Source organism: Mercenaria mercenaria, chromosome 19 (genome assembly GCF_021730395.1).
Source record: "Mercenaria mercenaria strain notata chromosome 19, MADL_Memer_1, whole genome shotgun sequence".
Classification (NCBI taxonomy): domain Eukaryota; kingdom Metazoa; phylum Mollusca; class Bivalvia; order Venerida; family Veneridae; genus Mercenaria; species Mercenaria mercenaria.
Window position 1 is genome coordinate 7,345,693 of NC_069379.1, and position 27,999 is coordinate 7,373,691.

Sequence of the window (27,999 nt, forward strand, 5' to 3'; positions counted from 1 at the left end):
AGGCCTTATATGCAAGATAACTGTAGCTCAGTATATTTTAAGGAGACATTGTTTATAAACTAATTGATTAATCTTTACCTTAAAAAATATACACATGTACATCTAACTCTATTTGGTATGACTTTCTTTATTTCTGTATCATATTTTCATCTTAAACATATTTTATTATTTATGTAACTGTTTGCGTTCTTGGGGTGTCTGCAGGAAATCGCTGCTCTGTGGAGTGGTTCAGTGAGAGGGACCATCTAGTGGTAAAGGTGCTGTCAGATCAATAGGAAGGTCGTTGGTTCAAACCGTACAAAGGTTAACCTGTCATACAAATATGATTAAAATAAATAAAATATAGGCCCCTTTTTGGGGCCTCATTTTGAGCTAATTCCTCCTTTTTTGGATTCAACATACTTCAAATTAGTTACATACAAAGATTGGTGATTTCTTCACAAAAGGAAACATCTTTTTCCTATAGCCTACTCACTATAATAGAAAAGGCACAGGTCGCCTTACACGACAAAGATGAAAATGTTGCAGGCTCGGAATGAAACTTTCAGGAAATATACATGGTGGTGTTTATATCTCTGCCATATAATACAGTGACATAAAATTAGTAAAATATTACACTCCTGATAATATTTGGGAGCTTTTCTTATTTGTATTGTGATCTAAATAAATAGGTCGGATCCGTTTAAGAATATCACTATGATACATGTTTAACATTCTGTTTAAATCTGTTTTTCATCAACTAAGTGAACATTTTATATTTTTGAAAAATCTATCTTTTAAAAAATGTCATACTTTTTTGTTACACTCCAGATATTTTTGCATTGCTTTTGGCTACAATTGTTATGCTGATGAACACATTTAAACAAGATTTTGCACACTTCATAATTTCAAAACGTATAAACTTCCGAAAGAAAAACTCAGAATTGTGTCATCTTTTCGAGACAGCCCTATATCCATCCATGGATTACCCGTTGTGTGGATGCACACTTCACGTTGTTCCAAAAGAAATTCAGACATTGTATGTTGGGATACGAATAGGCTATTTCGTTGTCTTTCTTTAGTAAAACTGAATTGTTTTCCTTTTCTCGCGAATCGAGTTGTTTTTATACAAATGTCTGTGTTAACATGAGCATAGGTAAGCATTTTATCTACCTTTCAGGTGATGTTGATTTGTTTTAACGGAAGATCAAATTAAAACTTACACCTACATATATATATATATGATCATCTATAATTTTCGATAAAATGTGATATTGTAGTGGTTGTTTTGGAGACATTTTACTTCAAAAAGTAGAATAGAATCTTGTTTACCTTCACATGTGACATCAAACGGATCCATTTTATTTTGAACATATCCCAAATCACAGTCACAGTCGTATCCACCAAAGATATTTTTACACGTCCCACGACCGGAACATAATGATGTGTCAGTGCATTCATTTATGTCTGAAAAAAAAAAAGATGCTTTTATTTTTAAGGAGAACTGTAAATGTTAAACCATCTCCTGCCTTTATACCTAATTAACACTGACTGACACATGCAATTTATCCATTGTTGCCTAGTTTCTGCTTTTTTCCCGTTGAATATTTCAGCCAGGAATTCAAGACTTACAATTGACGTTACACAGCGGTAATATAGATATTTCGCATAAAGTTTAACGTGGCATATAATGCTTCATGAAATTATATTTGATGATTTTTATTATCGTTTTAGTAGTGTTTAGAATAGTTGGGCGGAAATTAGAAAAAAAATGGTGCAAACACATAACTATGAAGCATTAAACTTTTAGGAACTATTCATTAGACTTAGCTTTGACCCTATATGATCCAGGTTACTCTCAGCATTGAATTCATAAAGATAAACATTCTGATAAAGATTCACGAAGATAGGGTCATAATTGTGGCATCTAGACTGTTAACAAGCTTTCCTTTGATTTCGGTGGTGACTTAGATTTTGACTCTACATGACTTAGCTTCGAACCTGGCCTACGAATCGTCAAGATAAACATTCTTACCATGTTTCAGGGTCAGAAATATCGCCTCTAGATTGTTAACAAGCTTTTCCTTTAATCTGAGCCGTTGACATAGTTTTTAACTCTTCATAACCCAATTTCAAGCTAGGTCTAGAAATCATCAAGATAAACATTCTGACGATTTTTCATAAAAGTAGGGTGTAGGGTCACCAGGCTTTTTTTGTGGCTGAAAGAGTGTTGACAAGCTTTTCCAATGATTTAAAGGGTAACCTAGTTTTGACCCTTATAATTTATCATGCCATTACTATAGCAGGCTTTCTCAGGTCAGTGACTTGAGAACACTTTGCACTGTTTAAACCAATGATTAAATCCAAGGACATCAGATTGTGTCCATTTTGCATTTAAAAATTATTACGCCCTCATACGACACTGAAGTAGGTCTTTAAAATCCAAAAATATAAAAAAGGCGGAAGAAACAAAAATTCTAACCTTGTGTTTTGTAACCACATCTCTGTTTTGCTGAACACGAAAGAATAACTTCAATGTGTTCCAAAGTTAAATTTTATCCGAAATTCAGTTGCTAGACGGACACCCATTCTCACCAAGCAAAAGTTTGAAGTGAATTAAATACACACGCCATAACACCGCTTGGGAGAAAAAAAATAGGCAGTACCGTTTCATCTACCGACGATTTTATTCCATGGAAGTTCATTCCAGATGCAATATTCCATGATGTAAATGCAGAGAGCTAAAATCCTGAACAAACGCTTTGCATGAGTCATTTTCCGTTTCTACGAGCGTTTCCGTTATAAAAACATTTTTGTGGTAATTGCAAATATGGTAGGAATACGCTATAATTATTGACATGGTCTTATGTACCTATTAAGAGCGCGTTTATAAAAATATTGGCGTAAATGTCTTGTAGCAGTTATTTTGAAAAACAAGGTGGCGTCATTTTTGAACAAAAAAAAATAAAAAAGAAGTCCGGCAAAACAGCTAAATTTGGTCCTCCCCTATTTTTGTACTTTATTTGGCATAATGGTAGGATAAAAGTTACTAAATTATGGCATGATAAATAGAATAACAGGTTACTGTCTTTTGAGAAAGGGATTTCTCAGACTCAGCTAGATATGGTCCGGAAGGACCATATCTAGCCTCGTCTGTAAAAGCCTTTCTCAAAAGACAGTAACCTGTTATTCTCTATATCCAGGTTTGAACTTGGCATTGTAATCATCTAGATAAACTTTCTGACCAAGTTTCACAAAGATAAAAGCTTTTCCAGTGAGTGGACCCGGTCATCTAGTTTTTGACCCCACATGGCTCCTGAGTTTCAAACTTGGCCTTAAGATCGCCAAGGTAAACCCTCTGTGCAAGTTTGTTTCGAATCAAAGCATAAATGGAACTTCTATCTGGTTGAAAAGGCCAAAATTGAATTTGTGACTATCAGGACAGTTATTTTAAAACCCATGAGGAATCTAGCCGGATTAAAAAAGTGCCGAGATCTTATTTTGACTAAGATTGTGTGTAAGTTAGGTTAAAATCGATTGTAAAATGTCACTTCTATGCCGTTCACAATGTTAAAAATTGACAAATTTACCTCTTTTCTGGAGTCAATCAGGGACCGTCATTCCGGAAGCTATGATTGGATCTGACGGATTCATTAAGGAATTCAAGATCTATTGATGTTAAAATTATTTTGAAGTTTGTATCAAATCAAACCATAAATGCAGTTATTATATGGCTGCAAAATCCAAACAACAAATTCTGGACCTTTTATGAGCAATGACACTGGAAATCATGGATTTGACCAGTTTTCGAAAGAAACCGAGATATTATGCCAAGTTGTGTACAAGTTTGATTAAAACCGATAGTAATATGTGGTCTCTCTTGTGTTCACAAGAAATTGCGGACGGACGACGGACAAAGTGCGGTCACAAAAAGCTCAACTTGTCACTACGTGACAGGTGAGCAAGCAACAAAACTTCCTACCAAAGAAACTTGATCTATTTGCAACATGCTTTGATGTCATAGACATTTATGGCTTACCTATCGAGAAAGCATGTTAACGATGACTGTCTTACGTCACTGACGTACTGTTGTCAGATAGTGATATTTTTGTCAACAAGCAATAACAAACAACAAAGATAAATATCCAAGCTTTATCACACTATAGTGAACTTAACCTCGGGAATGTCACTATAGCTTTCATAGTATAAAGACGTAATTCCACATAATTATTATTTCTTCTAACTATTTTGTTTTCAAATGAGAATAAATTTTGGCTGTTTGTTTCTGTTTATGAAGAAAGCTCTGCTTTGCGAAATTTTGCCATCAGTGAAGTTTGACGGTTTATATATTTAAAACAATACATCGACAGAATATTATATTCACTCGTGTAATCACGACTGGAAGAGTGCCAATGTTGATACGATTTCAATAAGGATACTACGTTAAACTGATGCACGACGGACACTTTTACATTATCCCTAGATCAACTTTTGCGTAAATAGAAGAGACAAACACAGATTAGAGGTCATTACCTGCACACTGATACTGTCTTTATGGCAAGTAGATTGAAGCAGAACCCGCTTCAAGGATTTTATTATGATTACACATCTGAGCAAGAATGTCCGAGGTTCTGACAACAGTTTCTAGACAAATCACGATATGTGCTTGCGAATTATACGGAAATGCCTTTGAAAGTGGGCCTGCTGGTTAAGGTTAGAACATATCAATTCGAGTGTGTTGTAAAGGCCCCGAACCACGTCGGTAAAATGTTGCCGGATATATATTCTGTACACATGCAGGTAAAAGAGTCTACACATTTCTGCTGGCGAATCACTTCTTTTAAACATCATATAAAGGTGTCCATCCAATGAACATGCCTAGTATGTAGTGATAAAGCATGTAGTGATAAAGTGTATAGCAGGAGAAAACAAAATTTGAAGGACGATGAGCGTACAAAGGGAGATCACAATAACTTTCCTGAACACAAGGTTACCAATAAAATTGTTAAGAAATGCATAAATACAAACAAAACTTGAGGCCGTAGCAAACTAACCGTCGCAAAACGTCTTGCTGAACGTATTGGGAGTGTATCCATCTTTACAGAGACATTTAAAGTTACCATCAATATCGCTGCATTCTGTAGATTTCAAATCGCAGTTAGTTTCATCAGGCACAGAACAAAGTCCGCTTTCATTCACTGAAATTTTGAAATAAATGCAGATGTCAAGAATATCGTCAAGTAAACCAACACATACCTCCTTAAAACAATGCACTCCGTCATATTTGTAGAGATAATGTAATTTTTTTATGAATAATGAAGGGGTGTATAGATCATTCAAAGACATTATATTCGCCCATTCAAAATTATCTGATCAATCGCAAAGCTGGAATCTCAAAACACATGAATAAATTCTGCATATCAAACTTTTGTAAGTGATTTCAAATTGCGCGTTATTTCTAATAAATTTCAACCATTATTCTTGTATTGCTTTTAGTTTATAAATGACAATTCATATGCGTCACAACAAAGAAGTGCTATTTGCAGTTTGTGATATTATGATTTTGAACTGGACAGAAATTTAGAATATGTTACTAAGAATTGCTGAATCATACTAACTTTATGTAAAATGCAACATGATGTGATATCTGACATGCATAATACGAATTCTGACGATTAGAACTCTTTATTATCACAAACATGTACACTGCTGACTATTGCAAATTAAACATGTACGATTTCCTACTTAGCGCTGTCATCAATCATAACCTATATGTGGCTAAACACCATAGGTTTGAATAAGACTTTTTCACATGTTACAACAGCAAATTCGACAATTACATATTACCAGACTATATAGTTCTTTAACTAAAGTAAATCTGACAATTAGCAATTACCAGACTGCTTACTTCTCTAATTAAAGTATGTTTTACCCTCCATATTGATTATTCTGAAATTAGTGTAGTCAAATAAGATTGATGGTATATTTCATGTAGTATTTACATTGCATATTTGGCATTTAGCATAGATATTTTCTAATAATGTATTACCAATTAGCATGGCGCATGGGTATTCAAAAGGTTTATCTCTATAATGACTCAGTCATCTTGATAAAAAAATTGGGGAATATCAATGAAAACAATAACAAACTTACAATTGTTGATGTAAGGTGCTGCTCCGAGCGTTTGTATTTGAATCGTGCCGATATCTATATTTTTTTTATTGTATCGTGTGTAATTTTGGTATGATTTTGATAAAGATGTAGTTAAAGCGTCACTGTCTAAGTGTTTTTCCCAGTGGACAATGTAATCTGCTAGTAACTTATAAGCGTCGTCTCTCCTTACACGGTAAGTGCTAGAATATAAATAAATAAAATCATGATTAGTCACCATGTTTGTCTAAAATACCGGTACATATAAATCAAATGCAATAATCTCAAATTTCAGATGAGCTTATACAAAATGCAATTTGCAATTAAGGAAATTGTTATAAAACTTAAGGTATTGGGCTCGTAATAGAGTATCTCCTTTGTGAAAAGTATTCAATTCCTACCATAAACCTACTTTGACTGCAATTTTCAGTTGGGGGGGGGGGGGGGGGGGGGGGGGGGGGGGGGGGGGGAGGAGGGGTAGGTTCAAACCCCACTGGGACCAAATTTTTTTTCAATGTTTTCCTTTTTCTAGTAAGTTTTTACTTCCTTTAAGACTAATTATGCATGTTTTGTACAAAAGTGGAAAATTTTCATTTTATAAGCGATTTTTTCTGTTTAATGTGAATTTACCTCTGAATCAGCAGCGGTAGAGTTGGACATTTTTAAAAATACTTAGTTACGTGCGGTAAAAGTTCTCTATTTTGCCTTCATTCTTTAGATTACATATTGTGGAAGAAATGCAGGTAGGTTTTACTATTGCCCCAATGTTATCTTAAATGAAATGAGCACAATTCAAAACAGACCTACAGATTTCGACCTTGACTTTTCGATGTTGGAGTTAGAATTCTGTCTCATTAAATCTGTTTACTTGAGGCACCCTTGAAATGATTTTTACAGTTTTATAATATAGTTTTTGTGTTTTATAATTGTTTAACAATAGTTTGATGTTTCTTTTGTCAAATTAAATGCTGTAATGAATTTTCTGCAAACGTTTTAGATAGTGGCTATCTCATTTAATTTTGTCTCTTCTTGAGCGTGAGGAAATACCATAAATTATACAAAATTTACAAAAAACGGCACGGTAAAAGTTGTTTAAAATTTGCAACACAGTGTAAAACATGGTCAACTTTAAGAATATATCAAGCAAATGCCATTTTTTAAACATTGCTATTAGGGGTCCAATACCTTAAGTGAAACATGTTCGGTTGTGAGATTTTCAATTTTCTCTTTCAAACTTTATAAAGTTCTTCGTATCATATTTAAAACACTAATGCATAAATCACGACGTGAAATCAAACCAGTTTGCACGAGGTGTATTGTTGCTGGTTTCAAGACGAAACTGTACACCCATCTTACATTTTGCATCGGAGCAGATGTATAGAGCAACAGGTCAAACTGGGCTCTTAAATATTATTTTACATAAACTATGAAACATATGATATTTTCGAAAATATATTTGTTTCAATTTGTTTGTATGGTAAGGGGATATAATCTCCTAACACCGCAAAATAAAAGCATAAAATGAGTTTTAAGACAAGTAATAACATTCTAGTATCGTGAAGAATTCTCTCAAGCAGGAAATATAAAACGTGGTAAGCATTTTACAAAACACGATACTACTTATATTATTTAATCTCTTTAATGACCTATATCTTTCTGTTATCACAATTACCACGGTAGGTTTTTCTTTATCCATTTAGAGATTAAAATATTATATTTTCTAAAAATGTATATACATGTATAATTATGTATTTTTAATCTAAAGACATTATGTAATTTTCTTTCGTTAACTTGTGACGTTGCGGTTTACGTTACCTTTTATCCAAAGTGACTGAAAGTTTAATCACTTCAACGCTTTGATAACCTGTAGCTCCTTTGAATCCAGCATCAAGCTAGAAAATAGATGTACAATTGATGAATTGTTTGAATATCAAAAATGTTACCGCATTTTACTACTACAATACTAAGTCACTAGTTGTAAGTGCAGATCTGTCGAGTTACCACCTAAACATTTATTTATTTATTTTGTTGGCTTTAACGCCGCACCGACACAATTATAGGTCAAATGTCGACTTTCCAGCTTGATGGTGGATGAAGACCCCAGGTGCCCTCCGTACATTATTTCATTACAAGCGGGCACCTGGGTAGAACCAACGACCTTCCGTAAGTCAGCTGGATGGCTTCCTCACATGAAGAATTCAAAGCCCCGATTGCGGCTCGAACCCAGGGCTACTACCAAAACAGTTACCCGCAAAACATTTACCAGAGAGTCGGATATTGGTATAATCATGTACAACCAGCGGTAGACTTTTTTTCCTGCATACAGTATTTTAATATAATGAAAGAAAGCAGTTTTGTAGCACTTTTTCTTATCGTAGCGTATTTAAACGTCGAAAAACAGATGTGATATCATGACGTTTCAATTACACACATTCTTGGCTGAACACGACTAAATCCGTCTGTTCTTTATTTCATATAAAATCCACTTACTTCATAACGGGTTTTAGACATTTTCTAGCATATCAGATTTTCAGAGACTTACATTCCCATGAAGAACTATATCGCTATTTTAAAACAACCAAAAAGAAAAGGCGGTATAAACTTTTATATAAGGAAACTACAAATCATTAACTACAACCCAATGAATTTACTACTTTTCGCTTCTTTCAGTTTCTCTTTTAGAGACTTTAAATTCTTACGCCGCCATTTTTACCTAGCGATAGGAACATGCCGATTTCGATAAAATGTAAAGTGATACATACTGAAACGCGTTAGAGTAAAAGTAAACACGTTGCTGTTGAGAAAAGGCACTTGGAAAGGACAACAGGTTAGAACTATTTATATATGGACTCCCATTTGTTTTGGTAGTTATCAGCCTATAATTCTTGCATTAAAACTAATCTTTCCACTCGAGCCGCTCATGTATTAACGGAAGAAAAATCGTGTGCAAACAAGGCAATTCACGTGCTCTTAACACATGATTTTTATTTTTGAAATGCTTTCCAAGGGACATATATGTATTTCTGCGCAGATTGACATCTGGTATCTGTGTCTTGTTTCTTTCATAATAACCCCTTCTTGTAGCATAACAGATACAATCCAATCCAAATAACATATTGCGCTGTATAAGCCCCCCAACAATGTCATACTCTTTGTTTGTTTACTCCCCTTTCAAAAATCGGCGTCGATTCAATATTTATAGATAAATCGCGCAAAATCTGTGCGATTATTTGTTTTTGGGAAACATATTAATGATTTTGGTGAGTATCAGTCGGTATGTTTTCATTTAATTTCTCGAGGACTTTACATAAAAAGATTGACAGTGTGTCACTATTTTCTTACTCATCCGTACTCGAAATATATTCGTACTCAAAATGAATGAAATGTAATAAAAATATTTATTCCTGGAAGTATGCTCAGGTTTACCAAATGTTTAAGTAATATTACAAATTAATGGTAATGTCCTGTTTGCAATAACGAGAGATAAAAAAACGCTTAAAAACCTTCAGTATGTATTTTTGGTAGTGTTGTTGATTTCTTTGTCCTGGTTATGGATATTTAAAACATATTTACTGTTTCCAAGAACAACAGAATATATAATAATTAAAAATGTACCGGAATTGGAAAGTCATCACATATAAGAACAATACATTTAATCTTCGTTTAATGTTTCTTTTATGCAAGAATAGAGACAATGTACGTTTGTGTCGTGTATTAACGGCTACAGCAGCCCTTGGGATATATTTGTGGAATGAACATTCCCGTGAGCTTTCGCAGACGTTAATACACAAGAATTGTTTATTATCCCTACAAAACAAAGCTATGGTTTAGTTTCAACCTTTGTAGCGTAACGCTATGTTTATATTTCGTGTAATAACTTATTTTGAATCGAGAAATATACTAAAAGGTACGAAGAGCAACTGTCAATATATTGATTTTTTAATGGAATTTTACATACACAGTATATAATCAATGCGTGAATCGATACTTTTCAGTAACCGCACAAGAGTTATCGAGCACAGAGTTGCCAGATCGGGTTTCACTGCATGGTTGAAATAACATGAATCACCTGTCACGTTTACAGTAATTAAAGTCCTAGTAAATAAAAAGCAATCGTAATACCTTGTAGAGATAACGCATGTTTTTTTCCATGTTATAACATCTGCGGAATCCCGACGGACTGGATTGGTGCCCGAGCCTGGAAGGGCGAGGGTACCAAAGCTTCCCGAGGCTAGGGATTCTGAAGATGTTACAACACAAAATGAACATGCGTTTACGCTATACTAGCAAAAAAAACCGCGTACAAAATAAATTATCCCGCAACATTGAATTTTCATAAAACGAACAGAAACGTCTGCATTGTTTTTTCACGTTGACATCATTTCCTTTTGAATCTTTTATTTTCGGGCTGTAATGCGTTTACGCTTTGCCACGGAACTCGCATATATAAGGTGTTTTAACAGCACGTGAGCGCGAGAACCTATATGTTAACCCACGTTTTCTTTCCAGTTAAAACACTCCCGAAAAGTGACAAGGACAGCAATTTTATGCTAGAATAAATGTTAAAGCGACTAACCCACACATTAGTTTAGGCTATAGGCCGTAAAAGTGTGCATATTTTAGAAGAGGTTCTGTTTTGTATGATTCTTGCGTATTATATCATAATATTACAATTCTAATGTAGAACTCATCGCTGCATAAAGTATTTAACAAAATATAGACCGATTTTTATGAAACTTTTTTTTACAAATATTTGTCTTTTAAATGCCGACACGCCACGTGTACTTATATGGTGTTTGTTGCAAAATTTCTAGAGCTTGTCGAACTTTATTGATTTAAGCAATTCCGCATGAAAGCATGTACACATTGACCCATTTTGTACAAAATCATGTAAAAAGCAAGGTTGAAGCCGTGCCAACTATAATTGACATAAAAGTGGATAACATATCAATGTAGACATAAGTAGTTTGATATGAAACTTTTTAGTTGACAATTTCATTGCAATTTTTCATACAATATTCAGAAGCTTATGACAAAGACCACTGGACCGTGACAAATTGTATTCATTGCTAGTATGCACGTATTGGTTTGTAAATATTGAAAAAAGACCTTAAAATCATGCAAGAAAGCGGAAGTTCTTAAAAAAGTATTCAAATAAGAAACGAAGGTAGTAATTTGCCGATTCCGTCTCTGTGGTCACACCGATAGTAGTCATTGTTAGTATGTAGTGCTATTTTCCCACCTAGTAAATGCAATTTTCATGCCATGTTATCGTTTTATCATGTATCTCAGTCACGTGACTATGGTTCCATTCCATTATGGAGAAAAAACATTTTTCATTTATTGATTTATTTATTGTCTATAGACAGATCTTCAAGACAAGGGCTTTCTCGCAAGAAATGAAAGGCTGGACATGCTGTAAAGAAAATGCTATGCATTGTCATTTGATATTGAAACTAGTAGCGGAGACATTCAGTACATTCTAACCTTTAAGAAAAAAATCTTACCGGTACGAAGGTAGTAATTCGCTGGATATGCCCCCGGAGAGCCGATTAAAGCGTAACGTTATTTGCCATTTGTCGCATTTATGGCATTTGTTTCCAATTTCATTATTCATTTGAACGTCTAATTGGCTGTATTTCTTTACAAATGTTATCATTTTTTTTTCAATCTAGCTTGAAATTTTAATAAGTAATTGATAAGTTACTTTGACTATTCTTATAATTATATCACATTTATACAGCCCCCTTTTCATTATATACATATTCAAAGACACTTTACATAGCATAAACGCAGCGTAGCGGTGCGCGAAATCAATCGCTAGCACTCTCTACTAGTACAGACAAAGAACGATCTGACCAGAGGGACAGAATGAGAAAAAGCTCCCAGAACGGAGAGAGAAAAATCCCTTTTATATAAGGCTTATCCGGATAACTAGCTCTTTGCGAATAGACAGTCTGGTTCTTTAAACGTGTCCGGTATATAGCACCGATACACACAAAACCTTTTCTTGGAAGAACCAGACTAGGCCTCTTACCGGACGTTTTCTCTGCACTTCAAAGGAAACACATTCTCGCCAATACCTGTGCCTTATTATCTTCCAGTGAAAGTGTTAGAATCCATCAAATGTATGAAAGATTTTCCGTTTCCCGAGCCCTCTGTTAAATACGAAATTAAATGTTTCTTTCTGTCGCGTTTTATGTATCTTTATCTGTTTCGCTTTGTCCCGTTGGCGCGCATACCAAAACAACATACACACTTTCAAAATTTTGTTATGGTTTGTTGGCGTGTGTGCGTGTGTGCCAGGACGACCTAAAGAAACGTGTTGAATATACCGCGCGCAAGCCAATGCAACATCACGGAACATCCTAAATTAGCCACCATAGATCATACAAACGACAGCTGAAATTATTACGTATATAGCAGAAAAATTCAAGACGGGTTTCAGATGTTATCATCGACGAAATGAAATTGTTTAACGGGCTGAATACAAAAAGACAAGTTTTAAGTAAAAAAGTATACATCAGTTGAAATTTTTTCGCAAGATTATATCATGTCTTTTTTCATAAAGATAAGTGTAAAGGTTTTGTTTATTATAGTGTCACCCCTTTCGAAAGGGCCAGCCAATTTGGTTTATGAGACACCTTTATTGTGCGTACCAAATACATACTTCCCAACTCTTACCACTTTGCCAGGCGCAAGGTGGATAGAAATCGGTCATTTAACTAGCTCGCGGCTTACGAACCGGCCTTTTCGGAACGAGTCCTATAACAAACATCCCCCTTCGACCTCCCGTTCCCAAGACAGACGCCTTAACCACTGGGCCACGGTGACCGGTTATAGTGACGATGAAATATAAAAATGAAAATGTGAATAAATGCAAGGCCCATAAATCCCCTCTAATCACCTTACAACTCATTTTGTAGATCCTCATTGACACTTGTTTTTAAATTTAGCTCAATATTTGCATGTTTAGAGAAAAAGGTTTTGAAATTTTCTTTTATAAGACATTTTAGACTTTGCATTTGCGGATACTACAGGTGGATTTTGTACCTTTGATTACCTTGAATTTTAAAATGTCACGGGAATAATATTGTTTTGTTTAATGGCTAAATCTTATTAAAATCATGTCCTGCTAACGTTAAGCTTACATTAAGGGAACATCTAAAAGCTTTTGTAATGATGGCAAGCTTATGGCTAATAACTATGTTTATAGAATTGATAACCCTTTATTCACATTTGATCCTGAGGACAAACCGTTGGATATTTCTGAAGAAAAGAAAACTGAAATAACGGTGCTGAAGGCAAAAATCTGATAAATCTATCGGACATTGTCAGCCTACCGGTAAACTAATTAACAGGAGTCATCCATCTGCTGGTCATGATCAACCACCCTATAAAGTTTCGTGACTTTAGGCCTAAAGTTCTAAAGTTATCACTGTGATCTTGACCTTTGACCTACTGATCTCAAAATCGACAGAGGTCATCTGCTGGTCATCTCCAATCTTCTTATCAACTTTCATGATCATAGGCCTAAGCATTCTTCAGATATCATCCGGAAACTTTAGACTTATTCTTCATCAATGTGACCTTGACCTTTGACAAACAAACCTCAAAATCAATAAGGGTCACCTGCTGGTCATGATCAAAACGTCTCCTAAATTTCGTGATTCTGGGTCCAAGCATTTCTAAGTTATCGTCCAGAAACTGTTTAATTGTTCCGGGTTACTGTGATCTTCACTTTTGTCCTACTGACATCAAAATCAATAGAAGAAATTGGCTGGTTATAGTCAACTTCTGTATCAAATTTCATGATCCTAGGCCAAAGCATTCTTTCAAAAATCAAACATTTAATGTACAATTATAAGTGTTGTCCAAATTTTCTATAATTTGACAAATCAAAGGCCCGTAACTCTCATATATGCACATCCCTAACCCTCCCTAAGTACGCACACACGCACGCACGCACGCACATCCCAAGGTCTTACATTTTTACTATTTCGTTTCTTACTTCTCCACCCTAGTAACATCTGGCCATAAGATAAGTTGCCATGGGCTTGCCCGGTTAATTACCCGCTCCACGCATACGTTCGCATAATTTGATGGCGGAATTTGGTTTTACGGGTCAAAGTTAATTTTTGAAATTTTATACCATAGACGCTATTTAAAAAATCATAACTTCTACAAGTTCAGTATTCATGATATAAGAGAGGTTTCGTCGAGTTACAGCGAGTGTCAATCACAACCGCTGCTTTCTTTCTTTCTTTTACCCCATCCGCTTAGCTCAGGAACGCAGACTGATTAATAATTTCCTCCGACATGCATTTCGCATAAAATGATGGGACATTGTATTTTATAAATAAATATATGGTGGGTGTTGTTTACCAATGTCTTCTATAAATGATTTCAAGGGACATAACCCTGACCTTTATAATTTACCATAAAAGGATGGGTTCTACATCTAAAATGTTTCGTTACAGGTAATAGTATTGTATCAGAGAAAGATCCAAACTCTTCTAAAAAGTGCAGAATTCGAACCTATTTTCAGTCTTATAACCTCCATTACATCGTGGTGTCAGATTTAAAAAATAAAACTTTTGCTATAGTTGCCTATATGCTGCAAAGTCGATGTTCTTACAATGTATGCTTCGTCATACTCTGTTGAAAATCGTTGTTTTCCTAATACATTTAAGATAAAATCATTCGTCTACAATTTCTGATAAGAGTCTCCAGGTTTATAAAAAACGGAATACCCGTCAGCAAACATCACGTGATTATCAACAGAGTGCAGACGTATAGGTATCGCACACTATAGTGACGTTTTGAAATAAAAACAAAGAAAACAATAACATAAAATGAAGTCAGTACATGTAGTTTGTTTACGATGCAGTCAGTGATTTCTCGTTGGCCTAGATAAACAATTTGTTCTTTATTTTTTTCTTCAATACAATTCAATGGAGACAAAACGTTAGTAAACCTAGTTCTAACATGTTCCTTAAATTATATGTCACCATTGACACGTAATTATGTCTAAAAACACTCCACCTTTGATATGATTAATGTTTTTAAGCTTTCCTGTGATATTTTTAAAAATATACGAGTTTTATAACAATCTCACACGTCACTTTAATAAAAGCATTGTCCGGTTGATTGATTTACAGATATTACCAATTTTATACAAAAATAAGAACAAAACAATAAATTAGAAACCAGAGAAAAAAGACTTACACAAAGTATGTAATGCAAACTGAAAAAAATGGGGATTGAACTTCCGACGAAAAGGTATAATTACAGTGTTCCGTTTAGACAATCGTGACTTTTTACTGAAACCAAAACCGCGATGAACGATGGTTCGATGGTGAAAAGGCGATGGAGCGATAGCACGATGATGAAAAAACGATGGTACGATGGTAAAAAACGCAATGGCACAATGGTGAAATCGCAAAGATGCATTGATACGATCGGGAAATGTCGATGAAACCGCGCTGGTACAATGGTGATACGCGATGGTACGATGGTGAACACATGATGGTACAATGATGAAAACACGATATTACATCGACCTTGCACCATCATACCATCACATCATCGCGATTTCATCATCTTGCAATCACGTTGTCACCATTGTTCCATCGTTGTTTCAACATCGTGCCATCGCGCCATCGCGTTTTCGTCATCGTACCATCGTGCATCGCGGTTAAGTATTAATTGTCTAAACGGAACACCGTACGTAACCGTTAACGGAGAATCGCTGACTAAATCATAAACTTAGTGTATTGACTTGATTTTATGTTATTGTTTTGTTTTTACTTCTAAATGACATAAAACTGTGAGCTACCTATAGTTTAGCAATGTTTGTGTACTTTTAATAACGGACTGGTCCGTTATTTAGGTAGTGCTATTCAGTGAAAGTGGCTCTTACCTAAATATTATGGCAAAGTAAAATTCTGACTTCCTTAATCGGTAAACGAGTATATAAATTGATCCATCAAACTAAATTGCTGCACACGTGATCGTTCTATATTTATCAACGTTTACAAAATAAAGCGTTTATAAAAGTTCATGAGAAAAACTGCAAAAATCGAATGTTCCCGTAATTCTGTAATTCTGGAAACAATAAACTGGTCAACCATTATGTTTTATTTGCTTGATAATCGGCGGCCGTTATGCCTGTACTCAAAAAGATAAAAGATCAGGATACATTTCCAGGAAGCACAGAACACCTGAAACACAAGTTAAACAGTAAATCTACTATAATTGGATCAACGGAGATTTTTCTATAACCATATTTTAGTCCTTTATGAAAGTCCTTTGGACCTGACATTAAAAAAGAAATCAAACTGAACTTTACCACTTCGCGAAATGTTTCTCTATTTTCTTGCATGTTTATTTCCTTGTTGGTTTTGTTGATGTCGATGTCTTTGACAAGTACAGTAAATGTCATTGAGCCAACATATTTGGGACCATCAACTACAATGAACATGTAAAAATGTGTAGTTTTGTATTTCAAGACAAAGTTGTTTGTTTTTTAAAATCGATCTTAAACAGTCCAGTACAAGTTGAACCTTTTTTCTGACTTTTCATCTCTTAGTGAGTATTAAATGCAAATATTTGATAATCCTACTGTCTTAACACACACTTTTTATCTATGACAAAAAGATTGTAACTGTGATTACGTTTCATATATAAAACTAATAAATTGAATGTACCTGTCAATGCTGTAATTTAAACGCAATGTATGCATACATAATTGAATAATAAATTTACCTTTTTCACAAGATGCATTTTCGCTTTTTCGGCTATATCCAGGCATGCATACACACTTATACGCTCCGACAGTATTCACACAACCTTCCGTGTTTTCACATTTATCTTTATTTCGATCTGCGCATTCATCAATATCTAAAAATATTACATTGTGAAAATAAATAATAGAGAAAATGTTGAGGTTACCTATATGAAAATTTAATTTGTCGAATCGATCTTTTTTCTTCCCTAATGATCAAGTCAAAGGAATGGGTTTAAAAAGCGGGATTTCAGGACATACAACAGCAGCACCCATACTCTAACATATATTTAAATGAAAACATATTTGTTTATCGATACCTTATATTCAGAAATTAAATGTTTTTTTATCTTTTCTTAAATATGGAGCCCAAAAATAATATAAGAAAATAGCCAAATAAAAGATAGTAGGTAAGGGTAGATTTCTCGGAAGCATAGAGCATTAAAACACATCCCCTGAGCCACGCATTTGCAAAGTAGGCCCAAAACGAAAAGAAGCTGTAATGGAAGAATATTTTAGACGGGTTACTTCAAACATCTAACAAGTGCATATCAATGTATGCTAAATATAGAAGAGGGGAAGGAAATGGTAAGGGCGAAATGGAGCGGGGGAGGAAGGAACCCGAAGGTGAAAGTTTAACAACGACGTATATGCTAAGGGAATGCCACGTTCCTTAATAATAGTCATACTACAACGTAAACCACAATAGCACAGACACTCATGTACCAAAGATAAACACACAACCACACCCAACAAAATAACATAGAAAAACGAACAAGCAACACATAAGAAAACAGTAGGACACCGTTTCAGACTCACAAGCATATAAACGCACCCACACAAGTAGGAAAAAATAGATCGTGTACCATCTCAGGATTCCGGCAGTCAAAACAAAGGGGAGCCACAAAACTAGCATAATGGGGGAGGGGATGCAAAAAGTAGCGTAAACGCAAGGGGAAAGAAGAGGGGGTGGGGGAGTAGAGGAGTAAGGAGGAGGGAAAAAACGCTTACAACAAACAAGAAGACATACGCAACAGATAATACAAGACAGACAAAAACACAGTTGAAAAAAGGGACACCACCTTGGAACGGTCAGTAACCTATATATAGGAAACTGGGAGTTTAAACGCTTTTAGGGTATGCCAACCGCGCCAAAATTAAGATATCTGTAGTAACGTATTTTAAAGTCGTAAGTGTATTTTGAAAGAAATCAATTGATTTTTATGCAACACTACATTTTCTAGCAGGGCCTCAGCACAACTTTTAAAATAAAATGAGAGAAATGTTGTATGTCGAATACAAAAAGTGTTAAACAAATGTATGTGTGATTTTGTCTGCCTGATCAGTTGTTGGGAACAACACCTATTTAGTTTTGGATAGGTAACATCTCTACACTATCCAATCTATTTTTTAATATATTCTGAGTGTTTGAATAATCAGTGATTAATAAATTCTACAAAATAGTGATCCAAACTGGCAGATCTATTTTAAAGAATGCATTCTTCTATTGATATATTCTTTGTTTAACAAGCATTTAGTGATAACCATTTAGCTAGAAACATCTGGTAGTTCTGTCCCGCATATTGTTAGTAAAACTAATTATCATCCTTTACATGAAAATATCAATTTGTCACTCGACATAACCAATTCGCAGAACTTTGGTAGCTAATATGGATAATTTAAATCAAACAAGACAACAAGACATGTATTAGGATGAGCTTTTTGTTTTTGTTTTTGTTTCTTAAAAGGATTGATTAAACACCTTATAAACGTTGGTCAGATTTGGAATCATAAAAATATCTATAGTAGAGGTGTTTTTGTAAAAGATAAAATGTAAGGGTAGATTTCTCGGAAGCATAGAACACCACAAACATAGGTACAGAGCCACGCATTTTCAAAGTAGGCCCACATCAAAAATGAGCTGTAACGGAAAAATATTATAGACAGGTTGCTTCAAATATTCAACAAGTGCATTTTAATTTTATGCAAAATATACAAAAGTGGAGGTGGGGTGGAAGGAATATAGGGCAAAAAGTGGGATTGGGGTGAGTGGAAGGGGATATTGGAAAAGAGATGAATATTCAAAAGGAATGCTACTTTCCTTAATCATAAACCACAACAGCGGAGACTCACGTACAAAAGACACGCATATACGCACGCAAGCAGGGATGCACGCACATATACACACTACATAGATTGACAAACAGACAAGTAAGATATAACAACGCTATAGAACACCCAGACGCACAAGCATACACATAAGCAAGAAAAATCAACCGGGCACCGACCGCCTGAGGCAGTGGTCACGTCGTAAATGTATGACATAAAGTATGACGTCATAATGATGTGACGTCATATAAAAGTTATGCTTGTGACTCGTAACACAGGGTCAGCTTATCTATTTGATGATTTTGTTCATAAATAATTTGCGAGCTGTTAGATAACTAGATGCGTAATAATTAAATCACAATATCGGTCGATATCACTTTTATCAGGTCGATAAATCCACATATCGACCTCACCAAAAGACAATAATTGTATATTATCACAGTTTATCGTCCTTGATTCTTTGACCTTTGTCGTGGATTGAATCGTGTTGTTTATAAAATCAATGTGTTATACAACATTGTGAAGCCTATAATAGACACTATTTTTATTAAAAGAGTGACAAATCACCATTTGTATTAAGTTTTTGGTGTGAACTAACAACAAACAAACGATTTATCTCATGGCTACACCCATTTGTTTTCTTTTTTTCAGATATTGACGAGTGTGCTCCAGATTACATTGGTAAAGATAAATGTAGGCAACTGTGTAATAATACTGATGGGTCGTTTACTTGTAGCTGTAGAAGTGGATACAAATTAAATGCTGATAAACATACATGTGATGGTAAGATGGAAGTTCGCTCCTGTAATTTTGTATAAATTCTTTACAAAATTTGACTATTTAGACACGCGGTTTACTGGTACGACTGGTACGACATAACGACATAGTGCCTTTTTTGTTTCTTTTTATATGTTCGGACATGATGATTTCAAAGTTCTAGCATTCGTAATTTAGTTAAACAGTACAGGAATATATAAAGCAATATTAACAAACTAAGTACATGGACATAGAATAATTTGCAGAGCATCACTATACTATCCAGTCATTTGATATTTTCAGCTGCACAATTTTCTGGTGGATATAAATTTGATTTACCAAACATTGATTCACCTATTTCAGTCATAAAAACACCAAAACTTTTGGACGGATTCACAAGTATAAAACAAGTTCCATCAGGTTTATAAATGTAAATGGCTTCTCCAATGACTGTCATACAAAACTGATTAGAATTGCACATTTCCTGTTTAGAACTATTCGATGACATAAACATGATGTAAAAATTAGCAGTATTTCCCCGATCCATATTATTTTCTTTATAGAATAAATATTATACAGTATCAAAAGATATAATCCATGGCTGATACAAAACACTTTACATTTGAGATGTTGATGAGTGCGTTCATATCGTAAAAAATGTCTGCAGCATTGTATAAATACAGATCGATCGTTTACCTGTGACTGTGAACTCTGCAAACTAAGATAAAATTTAAATTATATCAAATACAAGTATAAACACCATCTAGTGATTCCAACTAGCACACTGTTTATTCAGCAATTTGAGCTTAATAACATGCGTATGTATGAAGTTATATCCGTAAATTCAGAAAAGATTATCCTACCTGATGGAAACATGATGGTCATTATAACGATCAACTCAAACGAAGACGACTTGAAGACTGTATAACAAAAGAATTTATTTTCTTGCTCCAGATATTGACGAATGCTACTTTAACTACACAGTGTGTGGAAACAAAGAGATATGCGAAAACACATTGGGGGCATTCAAATGCGTATGTGTACCAGGGTATATTCGTGCTTCAGAAAACCAACCATGTAAAATACCAGGTATGTTAAACAATAAGAATGAAAAGTCAAAATATAATTCTACAGCAAGTGTCGCTTTTAATAAGAATTTGATGTATAAAATAAACTAGCTCTGTACCTGCTGGAATAACAGAGATACAGCTAAACAAGGTGTTCAGACCATATGTGTGTGTGTGTGTGTGTGTGTGTGTGTGTGCGTGTGTGCGTGTGTGTGCGTGTGCGTGTGTGTGTGTTTAACGTCTTTTTCAACACTTTTTCAGTCATATAAACGACGGTGTCTACTTGTAGCAGTGAGCACAATTCCCAACTTTATAGTGATGCCTCACTGGAATATCACGCCGTAGACACGTGGCATGACACCCCACCAAGTCACATTATACTGACACCGGGCTGACCAATCCTAGCACTATCCCCTTAATGCCGAGCGCCAAGCGAGGAAACTGCTAGTACCATTTTTTACGTCTTTGGTATGACGCGGCCAGAGATCGAACCCACGACCTCCCGCACTCGAAACGGACGCTCTACCACTAGGCTATCAAGGCGGTTCATATTAAAGTGTATAAACATCGGGAAAAGGCTGGTTTTTATACATGAAAAAAAAAGCTGTGTGCATTATGTCTCATTTTGTGTCATTAAAGGCAAGTTGGAAGATTCAGTTAATGTGAAGTGCAATAGCTCACAATGGGATATACGCATGGATATTGACATGTTAAAAACAAATTACCCCGGCATCAGACCACAAGACATATATTTAGGAGAATCGCAATGCCACGGAAATCTGGAAGGTTCAATTCTAAAGTTCATCTATAATATCAGTAGCTGTAAAACAACAGAAATGGTGAGCGCGTACTAGTATATTAGCATTCATATACATGGAATTTACATTTTGTTATGTCTAACTAATTTCTAAATAATTTCGAAATGATGTCAAATAAACATTGATTAATACTGTGTATCAAGGTATTATTTTTGAACTTAGGAGATTGATAGCCGTCATGTTAAGACTTAATGCCCTGGGTTGCAACATTTTGAATCTACAGACAGTCAAATACTTTCTTGTTTTTTCTTAGACAAGAACCTTACTTTGAATTAATTAACATTAGACCAACGTTGTACACCCTCTTCTTTCTTTTTCAGACATCAGGCATTACACACATCTTTAGCAACAAATTATTTTATGTCATCTTTGACCCTGTAATACCGTTCTTAATTCGTCGACACATATGGACTTTTGCTGTAGAGTGTGATTTTATCAGAGGGGGAACTGGGACATCACATTTGCATCATGGAATTGAAACACATCATGCAACATACGTTCAACATTATAATGTCACTCTGGAGCTTTTCAGTGATCAACATTTCCAGCATCCTATTAATGGAGGATCAGAAAATGTCCACGTAGGAGAGGACGTGTACGTCAAGGTGTCTACGACCATACCAGATTGGAATACAAAAATGCGACTTAACACGTGTTTTACTAGACCAAATAACAATGCAACAAGAGAAATGGATGTTGTATTGATAAATAATGGGTAATTGTATGTATATTTATTCATAACCTTATCGAATGGAATAATGTTCTGTTACTATAATAGAAGATAGACAGTTTAGTCAAAATTTAGATTATTCTTTCTTTAATTGGTTTTTAAAGAATTTCATTTTCATTTATCATTTCAGTTGCGAGGTAGATGGCAACACACACATTATTTCACAGTCAACACATGAGACGAGATTTGTTTTTCAAGATTTCGAGTATCTTACAAATGATGAAGGGCTAGACATTTACTGTAACGCAACATTTTGTGATTCAAAGGATTACTCGTCAGGTTGCGTACAGACCTGTCATCAAGGCCCTTCATTGATCGGATGACTGCTCTAAACTCAAAACAAATGAATGACACGGTTTTCTTGCTTTTTAACACCTTCCCCAAACACTCTACCATTTTATGTATCTCTAAATCAGTTTTGTATTTTGAATATGAGTAAAAAGTATTTGTTGTTGGATGTTTAAAGCAACCCGTCTGCTCTATTTTTTTCGCTACAGTTTATTTTTGTTTTGGGCCTACTCTGCAATGCATGGCTCTGTTGCTGTGTTTGTGGTGCTCTATGCTTCTGTGAAATATTCCCTTGCATATACAAAACATGTAAACATCCGTTTGCTCATTTGTGTAAAATATGCTTTTCATAGATTCACATTTGCCTTTGTCTGTGTAAAATGTATCATATAAAATATATGTATATTTAAACAGTTCACGGAATCTACTGTGATAAAATCAAGATATATACTATAATTACGCATTCGTCTATAAGTACCTTGTATGGTGTGCTATAATCAAGCAATTACATATTGTCCTTGTTATTTGTCAAAGGGTTGTCGTATTGGCCCGAGGCCGTAGGCTAATACGACAGCCCGAGGACAAATAACTAGGTCAATATGAAATCGCTTGAATAATAATAATATTATTATTCAACTTTCGACTGTTGGCGGTAACAGTACAAGAACTCTGTGAATTACCTTATGGCAGCTATGCGCTTTCAGGTGAAAAATCTTGACAAGTTGTTCAGACTTATTTTAGAAATCATAATCATTTTAGCCGGTAAAATTGAATGAATTGTATGTAGGTACTTGAGAATAATTTTGAAAGATATTTTTGCTGTGACATAATCAAGAGTAACTAGAACGTACCTTATTTTTTGGATTCCTATTTATTTTCTTTAGTGACTAAATGAGTTATCTTATCATTTGAACTGTGTTAAAACTGCTTTAAAAGTCATTTCCTTTTAGGCTGCAGGCAACGAGACACAAAATTGTACACATATGTGTTGATCAAGATAATACAACCAACCAAGCACACATTATACACTCCCATGCCTCGTTTAATTCTTATCCGAAATTGTTTGCAGTTCACAACTGACACTCTTGTTCGCCAATTTATTCATCCACTTTCCAGCATTTGAATCGCTATTTATCATTGCACAAATGGTCTACACTATCAAAATGTCTGTTAAAGATAAGTCTCATCCTTTTAATTAATCTGAGTTTCCGTATTTTCTCATTATTTTCTTTGACAACTGCCAGAGTTTCTGACAGGAAACACTTGCATTTTACACAATACCGAATAAGCGAAAGTATCGTTGTAATCTATGAAGAGGTACACCCCGCTCAGTTATACTTGAATATTACATGAACATGTTAGATGATTTTTTGTCAAAATGTGAAAGAAAAAATCTATAAATCTGATGTAAAACAAAATGGCGTCATTTCAAAATCTAACGGAAGTGACTTCTCCGTATTAGCCTTCTCTTTTGAACCAATCAAAATGCTTGAATTCCGTATTGGCCCTGTTTTTCTCGTATTGGCCCTGTTTTTCTCATATTGGCTCAGTTATGTTTTGTATTAGCTCTGTCTGTTTCATATGATGTTTGCAATATGTCTAATACAGTATGTAATATTGTAAAATTGAATAATAATTATGACTTTAGTATAGCAACGGTTTCGGGCTATTTGCTTATTGTCATTTCTAACGTACTGAAGAATGCATTCAATGAGTTTAAGTGCATATAAACACATGTCTTATATCTAAGGTTATCGCTAGGCAGGATTTAAATTGGTCATTAGATAAAACTGTTTATACAGGTGGTCTTATGTATGACGACGATTGTTAATAAGATTGATATTAAATTCTTTACTTATCAGCTCGGATCAGTGTGTGTTTTATTGACAAGTATGTCAAGAGCATTTTTGATTATCTTTTTTTATCAGTTTTATCAGTGCTGAAATTGGTTTTGGTGACAGCATTGTATATATGAACATAGTTGCCGATCATCTTTGTTAAACAAAAGAAGAATTCAGAACATCAAGGTTAACTACAATAATTTAACAGAAAACAAAACAGAAAAAAATACATATGATGCAAAAGGATTATTTGAACTGCTTATCATTATTGCCTTGTACTTTAATAAAAAGAATAGTGTTGATTTTTATACCACAGTCACACATACGGCGCAGATAGCTACGGATAGAAACGTAGTAATCCGTACCGTTCCGTACCTGAGCTGTACGGACTGGTACGGATTGATACGGGTTCTTTCTTTAAGGTACAGTTCCGGTACGGATCGCTACGGATCAATACGGATCACTACGTTTCTATCTGTGACTAGACGTAGCTATCCGCGCCGTATGTGTGACTGTGGTATTAAAGACAACTATGTCACGGAATATGAACGAAAGGAAGATCGCACTATATTGGAATAGTAAATTTTATTTTATGATTATTCTTCTGGTATTGACCCGTGTACGAACGATTACAATGAGGGATATAGATGGTAACGATTTATCATTTAATTTACAATAGATTATGGGGTGCGTTTGTGTGCTTGTGAGTCTTAAGTGGTGCCCTACCGTGTATAACTTGTATCTTACTTGTCTGTTTTTCTGTGTTAGTTAGTTGGGTGTGGTTGTGTGTTTATCTTTGATACATGAATGCCTGTGCTATTGTGTTTTACGTTGTAGTGTAGCTGATATAAGGAACCTAACATTTCCTTTGTATATTCATCCTTGCTCTACTTTCCCCTACCGCTTCCTTCCCAAATACCCCCACCACTACCCCCTTTTTTACCCCTTACCACTCCCCCCCCCCCCTCTTTATCTATATTTGGCCTGAATTTACCCTTACCTATTACCTTTTGTTATTTCACCGCTAGTTCCACTATATATCGTGTTACACAATTTAAACATTTCCTGTATTCCATAATGGTTTGATAAGTGACAACCTACCCGTAGGATTATTTTTCTATGACATAAAGTCTATTCTGCTACAATACAAATCTATTGATAACAGCTTCGCATAAAAGTGTCCCTTACAGGGGAAGAACAAATAAAAAGAAATGCGGAAAATGGCATGCATTTACAACCATATAACATTTATGGTTAAATTATATTTGTCAAATTACAACCATTCGCATTCAATAGGCAGTGACGAACTTCAGTATGAAACAATCCTTGATGATCATGTGTACGAAACTATTCATACGTTTATCAACATGTGAATACTGTAACCTTCCTTACACGGAGCTTGAAACTATGATTTGTTGATTAATTTGTAAAAAAGATGTTTTCTTGAAACTGTTGATTCACATAGATTAAAAACGTACATGTCGTCGAAAAATAAGAAATTTTAACGGTAATATTCCTTCAGGTCAAGTTTCAGGTCAAGTTTCAAGTATACAGCTATTTCAGTATTATAAATAAGATCAAATATATAGAGTAGTTATTAATAAAGTTATTGCAATTCGAAAACAGTTTTACTTCGAAAATGAAACTGTCAAGTCATTTGAGTAAGAGTAACTGTATTTGTAGCATAAACTGTATTTGTAGCATAACAAATTATTGATAAACATGTTCTTAGCTCAATTATTCTTGTTACGATAAGACTTCCGATTTTAGCATTTTGGTTCGACATTTTGAGCTTTCTAGATTTACTTACGCTTTTTTTTTGGCTTGTGATCAAAACCATCTGTCTGACTAAGCATGTTCATGGACGGTAAAAGGAATTCAAGCTTAGCTTAACGTCCACGTCAGATCTCGTCTAGACCAAGGTTGAGGAGAAATAATGATTTACTGATAAAACAAGTATAAACGTGTACTTTATACAAGCACGCAGATGTATTCATACGGCGATGGTACTTCTAAGATACACAGGGGGCAATTCCATAAAAAGCTGTGTATAATCAATACTTCAAAAAGTTTTCAAATGACAGCACTTTTTATATTTTACTGTTTAAAAACTATTGATATAACATTGCTGACATGTCTTTCTAGTAATGTTTACCTACATTTTTTCTTTGAATGTTACCTGCAATTATTTAACATGTAATTCAACTAAACATTTTTACATTGGTTCTGTATTTTTTATTGAAAATTTTGATGTTCAATTCGTTCAGGCGCGATAATTACATCCATGCTTCTAAGTGACAACATACCGCCATTTTAACGACGTCCGTTTATAGTCAGGCAGAACGTCTCTTAGATGAGCTCGCCCTTGTTCCGTCTGGTGAACAGAATGGCCGAGAACCTGATTATAATGTTAAATGTAATATATATATGCAATTTATAATATAATCTTGTTTACCAATGGAAAATATATAAAAATGAAACTTAAACGCTAGTACATGATCACTGAAGTATTTCATTTCCTAATAATTCAACCAGTGATAGGGGACACATCGAATAGGAGTTTATTTATGACAAACTTTCTGTGCCTATACCACTGACAACGGAGCCAGAACAATTTATGATCAATATTCTATAAGAATATCTATTTAGCAGTCATGCAAATTAAAGTTTAATGTGACCGAATGCAATAAATATACTTAATTAATGTGCCTTGCTTCGTGCTGATCAATTTATGAATAAAGGCCAACATGTGTCACTATTTCTTATAAGTCGGCTAACTGATAAATAATCTTTTTTTGATCGCATTAAGCAAACCAATGGCGTCCTCTTTTTGTTTTCATTGCAGAACTGTGCCATTTTCTTGCATGAAACGGTGAAAAAACACTTTGTATCTCTTACTACGTGACGCAAGAAAATGGCTTCTACTATCGGCAATAATTTATATTATTTTATATCGCGTTACCGTAAAATTAGCTTTTCGGCTGGCCAACCTTCGAGGTAATAGTTTCTACATAAATATACTCAACAAAACAACTAACACACCACAAGTTGTTTTACCAGTATCTAAAAAATTACTGAAATAATTTTGCTTGAAATTTTAAGTACATTTATAAAAATATTTTTATAAAATCATTAAATATAATAGTTTAAAAAATTAAACTTGTGCCATCAAAAACATACTCACCCATTATATCAATTCAGCCAAAAGTCAGATAGACTCAGTAAAATATCAAGAATTTATATAGTAACAATAACATAACGGAGCCCCAACGACGATCACTGAGCAAACACGACCGTTATGATTACTGCAAAAATACTGAATTTGAACCTTAAGAACGGCGCGTTTCGTAAGACTGGCTTGCTCCACCCTCCACTGACAGAACTTTCCGCCACAATAATTTTTTTAACAAATTTACCCCCCAAAATTCTGCGTAGAAACCAAAATGAGGTAAATGATTACTAAATGAACATAAGA

At 34.6% G+C, this 27,999-nt stretch overlaps 2 protein-coding genes across 2 annotated transcripts in view; one reads left to right on the forward strand and one right to left on the reverse strand.

Moving 5' to 3' along the window:
* The window catches only part of LOC123543482 (fibrillin-1-like), a 77,740-nt gene extending 60,714 nt beyond the window's left edge, over window positions 1-17,026 (reverse strand). Inside the window, exons 1-6 of the mRNA XM_053532100.1 lie at window positions 16,897-17,026; window positions 16,481-16,599; window positions 7,945-8,021; window positions 6,133-6,332; window positions 5,034-5,177; window positions 1,312-1,446 (exon numbers count right to left, since the gene is read on the reverse strand). Of these exons, the coding sequence (XP_053388075.1) occupies window positions 1,312-1,446; window positions 5,034-5,177; window positions 6,133-6,332; window positions 7,945-8,021; window positions 16,481-16,599; window positions 16,897-16,942 (721 nt within the window). The 5' untranslated portion in view covers window positions 16,943-17,026. The remainder of the gene's footprint in view (window positions 1-1,311; window positions 1,447-5,033; window positions 5,178-6,132; window positions 6,333-7,944; window positions 8,022-16,480; window positions 16,600-16,896) is intronic.
* Window positions 17,027-17,514: 488 nt separating this feature from the next.
* LOC128551296 (oncoprotein-induced transcript 3 protein-like) lies at window positions 17,515-27,994 on the forward strand. Its single transcript, XM_053532101.1, has 6 exons — window positions 17,515-17,542; window positions 19,676-19,807; window positions 20,735-20,869; window positions 21,487-21,686; window positions 21,986-22,380; window positions 22,526-27,994. Exons 1-6 carry the CDS (start codon window positions 17,515-17,517, stop codon window positions 22,716-22,718), a joined length of 1,083 nt encoding a protein of 360 aa, XP_053388076.1. The 3' UTR covers window positions 22,719-27,994.
* The last annotated feature ends 5 nt before the right edge of the window (window positions 27,995-27,999 follow it).